Source organism: Crocodylus porosus, unplaced genomic scaffold, assembly GCF_001723895.1.
Source record: "Crocodylus porosus isolate Cpor-Errol unplaced genomic scaffold, CroPor_comp1, whole genome shotgun sequence".
NCBI classification, from domain to species: Eukaryota; Metazoa; Chordata; order Crocodylia; family Crocodylidae; genus Crocodylus; species Crocodylus porosus.
In genome coordinates this window covers 643430-654881 of record NW_017728952.1, presented here as the reverse complement: position 1 = coordinate 654881, position 11452 = coordinate 643430, and the positions used below count along the sequence as shown (strand labels likewise).

The window sequence follows — 11452 nt, the reverse complement described above, 5'->3', positions numbered from 1 at the left end:
AGCATGCAACTTGTTTATGACGCTGTGTGATTCATAGCAGGAAAATAGAAGTTAGCAAGATATGGGCAAGAGCAGGAGCAGGACCTTTGGAGATGCACCGTTATCCACTTCTTGCCCAAAGAAGGACAGGTAATTGAACAATGAGGTATAGTTTAATTGTATAAGGTATAATATTGTATTTTAGGAGGGATACCTGAGAACATGCAGGATTGCCTTTTTCCCCACCACCGCTTGAGCAAGGAGATTGTTCTTTCTAAAAACAGTTTTGAACTGACAATGCATTTCTTCCCCACACCCAGGTAAGCAGCTGTTCAGAGCCTTGTCACTTTACTGCTGCTTAAGAGTCAGCAATTGCAAAATGTATCGTGAGAAAGGTGACAAGATGAAGGAAAACATTAGTGGCACAGAATGATATGCAGGACAGAGAAGGGGGGAGAAAAGGGGAACGAAAGGCTGAGAAAAAACAGTCTGGGATGGGGAATGATGGAAAATGAGAGAAGAGGGGAAATAAAGGAAACAATGAAGCTATAGGATTTTGAAAATGGGGTGTAGAAGCAGTTATTGGCACTGCAGGGGTGGCTGCATCCCTGCTCCCAGCCTCCCCACCATCACTAGGCCAAATAAACTGTTGGTTTTCAACTTGTGGTCTGTAGATCCCTGGGGGGTCCACAGACTATGTCAAAGGGTCTGCAAAAGATGACTATGATCAATCAAAACTATGTGAATACCCACACATACAATTCAAAAGGCTCTGCACCTCCATTTGAAATTTTTTAGGGGTCCAGCAAATGAAAAAAGGTTGAAAACCACTGAGATAGACTATGCTGTGGGAGAAGCAGGAAGAGATTTTTTTTAAATTCCCTGAATCAGGTAAGAACTCATTCCATTCTCTGCACCCTCTCACTTCCCCTCTGTGCTAAATGGTACATCCCCTCCCCTCCTATTCTCTCCTTCCCCGTCTCTAATTATGCTTGTAGGTACAAGAAAGGGAAACCTGTCCACAGCTGCCATAAGAACACGTGAAATCTTATGAAATATGAACTTTCATTTCTACCCAAAGAGAACTTTTACAATCTTTTCTCCAATGCCTGATGAAGGGTGTTTGTGCCTGAAAACTTGCTTAAAGAATACACCTACAACCTGGATACCTAACATAAGAACTGCCATTTACAGAACCATTTTGCCCAGTATCCCTTCACACAGGCTAAGTAGAGACAATCAAAATGCCCAAGGCTCAGTCAATTATATCATTGCAGGTTAGTCTAAGCTGCATAGATCTGAACCAATAAACAAGGGAACAGGCATTCATTTTTGATTCTGGAAATGCACTGAGAAATTAGAGAAGGTCCAGAGGTGGGGCAATAAAAATGATCAAGGGCTTGGAAGACAACTCATTTGAGGAGAGGCTAAAGGAGCTAGGTATGTTTAGCTTACAGAAAAGTTGCTTAAGAGGGGAATAATAGCAGTCTTCAAATACTTTAAGGGCTGTCATCAAGAAGAGGGAAAGCACCTTTTTTTCCTCTTCCTGCGGAGAGGAGGATACAGACCAACAGCTTGATGTTGCAGCAAATAAAATAAGGTTGGATATCTGGAAAAACTTCTTCACTGTTAGAATAGTGAAGTAGTGAAATTAGACTCTCCGTTACTAGAGGTGTTCAAGAAGAAGTTTGATAGCCACTGGTTGGGCGTGATCTAGGTGTAGTTATATCTGTTTTCTACCATGGGTATTTCCCAAGTTCCTGGGCTTTGCTAGTTGCTCTTGCTCCTCCCCCTTCCTCCTTTTTTTGGGCTATATGTCAGGGTGTTTTTAAGCCTCCCCAGAGGCATTAGGTGTTTGCTACAGCTAAACCTTTTGTCTTCAACTCAGGTATGCTGATTTTCCTGCTAGGAGCAAAGCTAGGACCTTCCTGGCTAGAAGGTCTTGCCCCTTTGCTCAGGGTCAGACCAATCACTATATTTGGGGTCAGGACAGAATTTTACCCAATGATAATATTGGTATAGACCTGTGGCAAGGTTTTACCTTCCTTTTTAGCTGGGGATATGGCTCTGTATCCAGGACCTCTTTAGCATATATTAACAACGTATTATAGAAGCAGGACATTGGTTGCTGTGGTTCCCCTGCTTTATCTGTGGCAGGTTAGGTGGTAGGTCTATGTTGTGTCAGGGTTGAGGGTAGTAGTATGTAAAGTTTAGATTATAATTGTATGGGATGGTTTGGATTGGGATGATCCTGCCTTGGGCAGGGGTCAGACTAGATGACCTCTGGAGGTCCTTTCTAGTTCTGCTTCTCTATGACTTTGACTGAAGATGATAGAATATCACAAAACAATTAACACCACATGGCTATGCTGTACACGTGTTTAGGGCAGGACAAGAAGAATCCCATGTATGGCTGAAATTGCAGGAGACAATAGCATATAGATGTATAGTGTATTAAATTGCATAGAACTAGTGGGTCTAAGTGCAGGTTCAGGACTGAATATCAGTAATATAATTTTGACCAAATAGCCAATTGTTTTCATTTATGTTCAGTAAGATGGAGGTCGGGGTACAGGTCACCAAAGCTGATGAATGTTTCTGGGAAGAAGTGATCCACAAGGGACTGGCCTGAGAGGGGGGAAAGCAAGTCTAGCTTGACTTCTCTATGATTCTATTTCAGCAGAGTTAATGCCCTGAAAGCACTAAGCTGGGTTCCTTAATGAGTGTTTATTTTTCAATCAGTTCTCATCTCTTTTTTGTGGGGAGTACCTAAAGCAGTGAATGGCCAAGAAAGCATTAATTTCTTAATGTGTTAGTCTCTATTATAATTATTGGTATGAGCCCAGCTAAGACTGGGGTCCCATAGCACTAAATGCTGTTATACATTCTCAGGTTAGAGTCCCAGCCTCTAACCTAAATAAGCAATAGGAGGGGAAACAAGGTCGGAGATGAAGTTAATTGACCACAGTCACTCAGGAGCAGATCTGGGACTAGAACTCCTTAGTCCCAACAGAGCTTTATGCACTAGATCATGTTGTCCCTTGAAGCTGTTCTTTTTGTATAGCTGAAGCAAACTTAAAAGAGATTTCCAAGCTGCTGTTTTACCATCCAGCTTTTAAGGAGCCCACACAGAAAGCTAGACTTTTCTGACAGCCTCCATCCGTTTCAGACAGATGTCTACATGGCAAGAAAATGCTTCCAGTTTACTTTCAGGACCTCTTGTTTATACCCTTCATTCCAAATGAGACTATGAAATGATGAAGACAACAAGTAGCCAGAACACGTTCATGTAGTTGTCCTCCCCTTGCATGTACACCAGGTATAAAAATGTCACCAGGTACCAAAAATCTATTTGTTTGGCTGTTCCATAGCTAGTGAAGTGACTACTATCAGTTCGGATTCTTCTGTCACTTGCACCAGTTTTATACCAAAAGCTCCCTACTAAGATCAACAGTTGCTTCTGTTTTTCACTTGTGTAAGTGAAAGGAGATTTGGGCCTAACAGTTCACTTCCTTGTTTCCGCTGTATTTTAAATTAATATAAAATATTTGTTTTGTTAATGTTAAAATGTGTACTGCTGTTAATTATTTCTTTCTGCTCCTCCTTATAATTAACACCTGCTATTAGCTAATGAGTGCTAGCCTGGTAAAGCAGAAAGAGGCTCATCATGCAAATTGCTATGTGCATTTTGGATCCATGCCCAGTTTTACATCTTATTTCTTACCTTTATTTTAATGATTGTAGCACCATAGCTTAATGGAGTTCATCAAGTATGCAACAAAGTTTTTCTCTCACTCACACCTGAGTACTATTAACAGATGATTGAAACTTTACCATTGAACAATCATAAAGCAGGGTAGTGTTTGTTGGTCTGATCATATGAATACAAAAACTATGTTTAAAGTGGGGAGGAGAAAAAGATTTTAGCAGTCTGGTAGGAACAAATGATCAAATCATTGTATTAAGTCAGTGACTCAACAAGCTATGGCTGGATCCCATTGGCAGGGTTGGTTCAGGGGCTGGATCCAGCATGGGTTTATCATGTAGTCAGTCCACAGGTGCGATCTTGTGCACCAGCTTAGCCCCTGTGTGATGTCCCAGACCCACGTGTCAGATCCAGCCATTGCCCATAGGCTTTCTATGTACAAGCCTGAATGCATACCAGAACAATCCAATGGATTGGCTCCCCACAGGTCAGGAAATTTGGTGGTGGGGGAGCAATGGCAGCATTAATTGCTGCAGCTCTAGAAGTTGCAGCAATTAATGCTGCCACTGCTTTCCCTCTACAAAATTCCCCACTCTGTAAACTAGATGACAGCCCTGGACTGGGTTGGAGGTAAGTATTACTGCTTTCAAGGGTGCTGCAGGGTGCCACACAATATTAGTGCAAACACCTACGCATGATGCAAAAAATACATCCTGAGATTTCAAATAGGAATCCATAGTATCAAAAACTTCCTTACCTGGCTGTAATCTTTCTGAGTTCTTTACAACAGAAGAACTGCTCTATTATTTTTCTGTAATCAAAACAGGAGTGAAAGGTAAGAGCGGGTGTTTTCCAAGGATGCTTTAAGTCTAACAATGGGTATCTTGAGTCAGAAAAAGTTGAGAACTACTGGAGTAGATTCTCATATCTGACACAATGGTGCACACATTAAGTAATTCAATTTAACAGAAATCAAAAGAATTACTGGTATTCTGCTTCTAAGCCAATATGTCATATCAGATTTTAGGTTGTGCCTGTATGTGCATGCACATACATTATATTATTTATATATAATATTAAAATGATAGACTTTAATGGCACACATGTGTGTGTAGGCAAGATTTTCAAAACTAGTCATTTTGGATACTTAATTATCACACCATCACAAAACCTGATTTTCAGTGTTTGCCAAGCACCTGACCTCTGGAAATCTGAGTGCTTTAACATTTCTGAAGTTAGATGGCCAAAAGGTGGGACCTCAGCCACCCCACACAAGTTATTAGTAACTTTTGGGGAGAAAAAAACAAGAGGCAGGCATCTTGTAGAATAATAATTATGACCAGATTTAATTAGAATCTGTATTGTAATGTGTATGTACAAAGGGGCTGAATTAAGTTGCACTGGTAGCCTGTAACTGTTGAGTGCTTGTCTCTGCAATATTAACATGCTTTTCATCTTCTTTTCTGAGAATAATATTACTAAAGCAAAGCATATTCTTTATTCTCTTTTAGTAGCTTCAACAAAGTACTCCTACAGAGTTGAAAATTCTGAACACTATAAACAAAAATCAAAGTGAGACCAAACCAAAATGACACACAGCTTCAAACTCTTATGGCAAACATTTATTGATGATACCAGATTATTAATTTCAGTCTGTCATTCTTTCATTGGTCGTGGGACCAGAATAAAGTCACCAAAATGTGCAATGTCAAGTGCTCAAAAGCTAGGAAATGCCATTATTAATGTTGCTAAGGCACCAAAATCATCGTCTTGAAGGTCTTAAACTCTGCCAAGAAAAAAGTGTTTACTATACTCATCCTAAAATAAATTATACTGAAAGAATCTGTATCAGTGATACAGAAGATAAGATTAGGTTGTGGCCCATTATTTGCTAACACTTCAAATAGTCAGAAGACAATATGGACATGCCTTCAGACTCAATATTGCTCCCCCTGAGGTTAACCTTTTCATTGCCTTCAGTGGCACCAAGGTCGTATTCTGGCATGACAAACTTTAGAATTCTTCACTCTAAGAAATTCCAGTATGCTACAATGCAAAAGCAAAAAACCACTAATCTTTCTTCTCCTACTCAAAAAAAAAAAAGCAAAAAAGCTTTTTTTTAGGGTCCTATGGGAATCAACAGAATTGACCCACAATCATACTGTAATTAAACAAAACCTGCAATCTACTTCTGTCACTTCAGAAGTCATTATTTCTGGGAAATTAGGATGGGAAAAACCTCTGGAATAAATGACAAAAGAAGATAGATTTCAACGTTTTAGGTGCAATTCAATAATTGGAAAATGCATTTTTTTTGTTAATATAGTTTAGTTTTTAAAACACTCATTTTCATTTCCTTTTAGCTAGAATTGGCCATGCAAAAGAGCAAGGCAGGATAAGAACATTCCTCACATCATGAAACTAGTTGGGGGTAGGTACTATTCAACCTGAATACACATATTAGAATCTGGCCCAATATAATTAAATCAACATTGGCCGTTCCTTTTATATAAAAGAAACAAAGTCATTGGAATTCAGCACTGGCACAGGATCAGTGCCTCCAGCTTTGATAATAAATGTCTTGGATTTGCCCTGACATTTATTTATTCATAAGCAGCAGCAGGAGGCCATGGTCCTGTGACAACATTCTGTTTCACCTGACATTATTGGTTAAATATATTTAAAGATGAAGTTGCTGAAGTTTTCTCTGGAAAGGCTGCAAAAGCAATGGTCATTCTCCTCAAGTCCAAACAGAAACTTCAGTAAAGGAAAAGCAAGCAGCCTTACAATTAACTCTTGTTGTGCCACTGAATTGTATTTCATTTTTTAAATTCTTCTTCTTCTTGATGTAGTATGTTATCACAGTCCCTGCTCCAGTGCCTTTGTAAACTACAAAGCTGATCCTGGCACTACATGAATGAGAGAGTTTTTGTGTCCATGTATACCCAGACCTGGACACAAGCATGGGCGAACTGGTCGGCTGCCTGGGGCCCAGACAGAAAGGGAGGCCCAAAAATGAACAGAAAATTATACTTGCTAAAAAAAGTTTTAATGTTGTGCAGAATTGGTAATGTTATCAATTGAGAATGAACTATTTAAAGTCATTGATATCACAGATGTGATAAAGATTTTTACAACAAAAAAATCATTATCTCTGACAAAGGGCGGCCCGATACTGAAAGTTCGTCCAATACAAAAGACTGAGAGTATAGATATGGCACTGTATGCACCCCTACTGAATCAGGACTGTAGCCTTAAATATAGTATAGTGGGCAATTAAGGTAAGTACTTAGCCAGTGATACTACAGCAGCACCTAGAGTCTCCAACCAAGATCGGAGACTCGCTGTCCCAGGCCTGGAACATTCACATAACAGAAGATGGTGCCTGCCTCTAAGCCATGTGTCAGCAATCTCTGCCTGCCACGTGGCCCGCAGAACTGTTGGATCTGGTCTTCTGCAATATTCAGTGGTGTGGGACCATCTGCAGGCACTCTCCCCATGCTGATATAGAGAAGCACTAGCTGCTCTGGGAACAAGTGGTGGTTGGTCCCCAGGTCCTAATCCCCACCTGCCTCTCCCAAGGATAGGTCATTCTGTCCCACATCAGGAAAAGGTTGCCTACCCCTAGTCTAAACTATGAGAGGATGAGAAGTGAAGTGATTGCCTGAGGTCACACAGCAGCTTAATGGCAGAACTAGAAATGGAAGACAGCTCTCCTTGACTTCTAGTCCAGTGGATCATGCCACCCCACAACAGGAGCTCATGTGAAACAAATGCTGCAGTATTCTGTATAAGACACTTTGCCACTCCCAGTCTCAGGGCCAGGCCTTGAAAACCTCTCACACTTCAGTGGGAACAGGATCCAGACTCTGTTGTAGACGGCCGTCCAAAGCATCAGTTTTCTCAATGGGAACTACTAGCTCATAGAGAGATCTCACGACCTCCCCTGGCCTTGGCTCTGTGCAACTTGTTTGGATCCAATCTCAGACAAAAGGCCACACTATAAACTCCAGCAGAATGAATCAGGGGGGATCAGGTTGCTTTCTCTCTTTGCCATGTGACCTGGAATCCCAGCCAGGCCCTGGGTCTATTTTCATGCTGATAGAGAGGGAGTTTCTTTAAAACAGGGGATCCCAGCTCTGGGGTTGCTGATTATTTTTTTTCTTCCTTTCCAGGCATGTGGGACTCTAGGATCTTGCCTTACTTCTTGGGGAATTCTTTGTCTTTGCAAATATCCCTTTCCCAAGTCTTTATAATTAACACCCCCCCCCCTCCAGCTTCTCTCTCCCCAGACCTGCTGCAGGAGCTTTGCCTGTCTGGGAAAAAATATCATACACTTGAAAGGCAAGTGTAGGGGGTAATACTTCTCCAGCTATAACCAGTAGCAGTGTGTGTGTGTCTGTGTTGGTGTGTATGTGTAGGTAGCATAATACTTCTTCAGCCACAACCACCAGCAGTGTGTGCAGGAGGCCTAATACTTCTCCAACCACAACCACAGCCCAACCACAGCTGTGTGTTTGTGTGGGAGGGGGGAGGTATTGCTTCTTCAACCACAAGCACTGTTTGTTCCTTTCAGGGGTGTACGTGGTAGCCCTGTTGGTCTGAGACAAAAAGACATACAAAAAACTAGAACTCTTGGTTCCAAAATGACTCCTTTTATTACACCAACTGGAAAATGGCAAGAAAATTGTCCTTTTCTGCAAGCTTTCGGGATCAAAGTCCCTTTGTCATTTGTTCCTTTTGCATCTTTTTTAGCGATCGCCTGCACCGAGATCAGCCCAGAGGCAACGCGTTGTGTGTGTGTGTGTCCATGCGGGAAAGCAGAGAGCTGCGGCAGCAGCACAAACTTTCCTGGGAGGAGGGGGCGGATCTTCTCTCCCCGCCGGGCCGCGAGCAGCGTAGGAGGGGGGAGGCTGCGAGGCGAGGGGCTGCACCAGGGGCCCAGCCCCTTTCCCAGGCGAAGGAGCCCCTTGTCCGCCCCCAGAGCTGGGCGTCGTGGGATCCGGGGCTCGGCGGCGCCGGTCGGAGGACAGAGCGACCTGCCGGGGCGCTGCTGTGGCTTCGGCCCCTGCAAGCGGCGGGCGCCGAGCAGGAGGGACTTGGCCGGGCGGCGAGCCCAGCTGGGGCTGCACAACTTTCAGGGACGGGCTGGTGCTGGTCGCGGCCCCTGGCGACCGGGGTGGGGGAAGCGGCGCCTCCGCCCCGGGCCCCGCTGACATTTGGCTTCCGATTCGCCGCCGAAGTCTCCGGGACTAGTTGCACCCCCCGCGGCTGAGCCCAGCCCGGTGGAGCCGGGCGTGGGGGCAGACTGCAGAAGCCGGTGCCTCCCCGCAGCAGCGGAGCCGCGGAAGGCGCGTCCGGGGCTGCTCCAGCGGAAGACCTGGGCGGCGGGGCTGGCGGCGCTGCCTCCGGCTATGGCTTGCCTGGGAGCCTGGCTCCGCTTCTCCCTGCTCTGGGCTGCGCTGGCAGCGCGGCCACCTCGGGCGGAAGGTGAGTGGCTCCCTCCACCATCATCCGTGGGGTGTTTTGCACGGGATTAACTTCTGGCAGCCGGGGGAGGGGGGGGCGGTGGTCTGCCTGCCTGCCTTATATCACGGGCGCTATAGCAGCAGCGGGGAGGGAGGTCCTGCAGGCCGGCCCCTGCGCCCCGCAGCACTGCCCCGGGCCCGGGCCCTGCGGAGGGTGGACGCCTGGCGACTTTTGCCCGGCTGCGTGAGGGAATGAATGGGCGCGCGGCACGAGGGAGGGAGCGCGCCTCACAATGGCCTGCCCCGCCGGAGCCCGCGTGAGCCCGGGGCAGGGCTTACAGTGGGGGCCCCGTGTCCTGAGTGCTGAGGTGGCAGAGGGGAGAGGGAGCTGGGCTGGGCTAGGTGACCTCTTGGGGTCCCTTCCAGCCCTACTTTCCCATGATCCTAGAAGAGCCAGGGCTGAGTGGTGCGGGGAGCTGCACCATCCAGGCAAGGCTGTCTCCTGAGGGCGGGTTTGCATGCGTAGGCTTAGGGCTGGGCTGGCAGGGTGGGACCCTCCGCCCTCCATTCCTCCCTCCCTGCCCAGCTGAGGGGTGCTGCTTCAGCCACCTGTTGCAGACAGCTGGGGCCAGCAGCTGTGGTGGGGGATCCAGCACTGGGGCTAGACTCCACTTCCTTGTGCCACCACTCATGGCAGCCCTTGCAAGCTGGGAGGTGGCTAGTCCTGGCAAGGCACTCTGTGCAGGGCCAGCTCATGGTACTGCCACCCTTTCCCACCTGCCTCCCAGCCCTGCCCCCTCACCTTCTGTTCACTGCCTCTGCAAATGTGCTGAGGAGTATGATTCTTCTAGGCAGCAAGGAAAGGGGAGAGGAAGGTTTTGCCACAAAGGAGCAAGGAGGCTGCAGACTTGGCGTTCCAGGTTCATGTGGTTGGAGGGAGGGCTATGGAAGGCACCTGCATGGTTCAGGTGCCCAAGTCCCCTTGCAAGTGCATGACTAGGAGCCTGGAGCTCTTGCCAAGAAAGCCTGCTGCTGCTGCTGTTGCCTGCCTTGCAGTCTGCTCCAGTGCCACAGGCATGCTCCAGCTAGCTTTCAGATGGCTAAGTTGGGTACCTGGTGCAGCCTGGCCACCTGATTAAATCAGTAGGCAGCTAAGGAAGTGCTTTTTTTGTAATATAATGCATAATTAACCTGAGGAACTGACTGTCACAGGATGTGGTGGAGGTTATATAACTTCAAAAAGGGGACTGGAGATTGTATGTGCCACAGGTCCACCCGCTTGCTATTAAATACAATGGTAAGATGTGTAACTTGGCTTAGGACACTCTAAAACCTAGGTATTGCTGGTGACTAGGAGGGGATGGTAGGCATGGATGCCCTGTTTCTTATGCCCTTCCACTGGGGGATGCTGAGCCAAAAGGACTCTTAGTCCCACTGGGTATGTCAGTTCTTAGGGCCACAGCAAAATGGGCTCAGTGTGGACTGCAAAACCTACCCTGGAAGCTAGCTTAACACTGAGCTGTATATTGCCATATACAAAGTCAGTCTGGGGAGGTTCAGAGTCAGGCTGAGTAGTCTATACACTGCTGGGCTGTGCCTAGTGTAGACACATCCTTAGTGTCTCCCTTGCCCAGGTGTAAAATGGGCATAAGGAGATTGACTCTTCCCAGGAGTATTCTGGGATAAGCACACAATGGTTGAGATGCCTGGATAGATTTTTTTTTTTTTTTTCGCAGAAGGATCTCAGATTTTAGAAATGTAGATTTTCCCCCCAGTTTCACCGGCTGGCTAGATGGAGGTACAGTGTTGCTAAGGGCTAACTTTTCAAAAGAGGCCTCTTGTTTGGGCTTTACTTCTAGAAGAACAGAGCTTTTATTTGACTGCATCTGGAGTTGGGTAGATTTGTATAGGGAGTTCCAAATACAACCCAGTCTCTTAACATCCGGGGTATATTTTTGTCATGCCCATGATGGCTGCTGAGGAGTACTTAGTTCTTCTTTGTTCTTGCTCAGCATACTCCAGATCCTGGAAATAAGGCAGGGTAGCCGTCTTAAAAACAACCCTCAGTGTTCACCAAGAAGTATGTCCAAGACAGGGAGACAGAGAGTGCTAGAGGACTATGCTGCTTTAAGTCAGCTACATTGCCCCATTCCCAGGTGTGAGGGCGCTGGGGCTAGGGGCGGCCGTGAGCTCCCTAGCGCCGCCTACCGCCACGTTAGGGTGACGTAGCACCCTCAGAATCTCGCCCGCCACGACTTTGATGGTTAAATATATAATGTGGAGGCTGCCAGTTCTCTAA

At 46.0% G+C, this 11452-nt stretch overlaps 1 protein-coding gene across 5 annotated transcripts in view; it reads left to right on the top strand.

Annotated features, from left to right (window-relative positions):
• Nucleotides 1-9008: 9008 nt before the first annotated feature.
• FRAS1 (Fraser extracellular matrix complex subunit 1) overlaps nt 9009-11452 on the top strand; it is a 360126-nt gene continuing 357682 nt past the window's right edge. For 3 of the 5 annotated variants that reach the window (XM_019556365.1, XM_019556367.1, XM_019556366.1), the window contains exon 1: nt 9014-9175. In XM_019556365.1, coding sequence (XP_019411910.1) covers nt 9100-9175 — 76 coding nt within the window. In that variant the 5' untranslated portion in view covers nt 9014-9099. Of the gene's footprint in view, nt 9176-11452 lie in introns of all 5 variants that reach the window. The other 2 variants (XM_019556369.1, XM_019556368.1) reach the window with 2 other exon arrangements.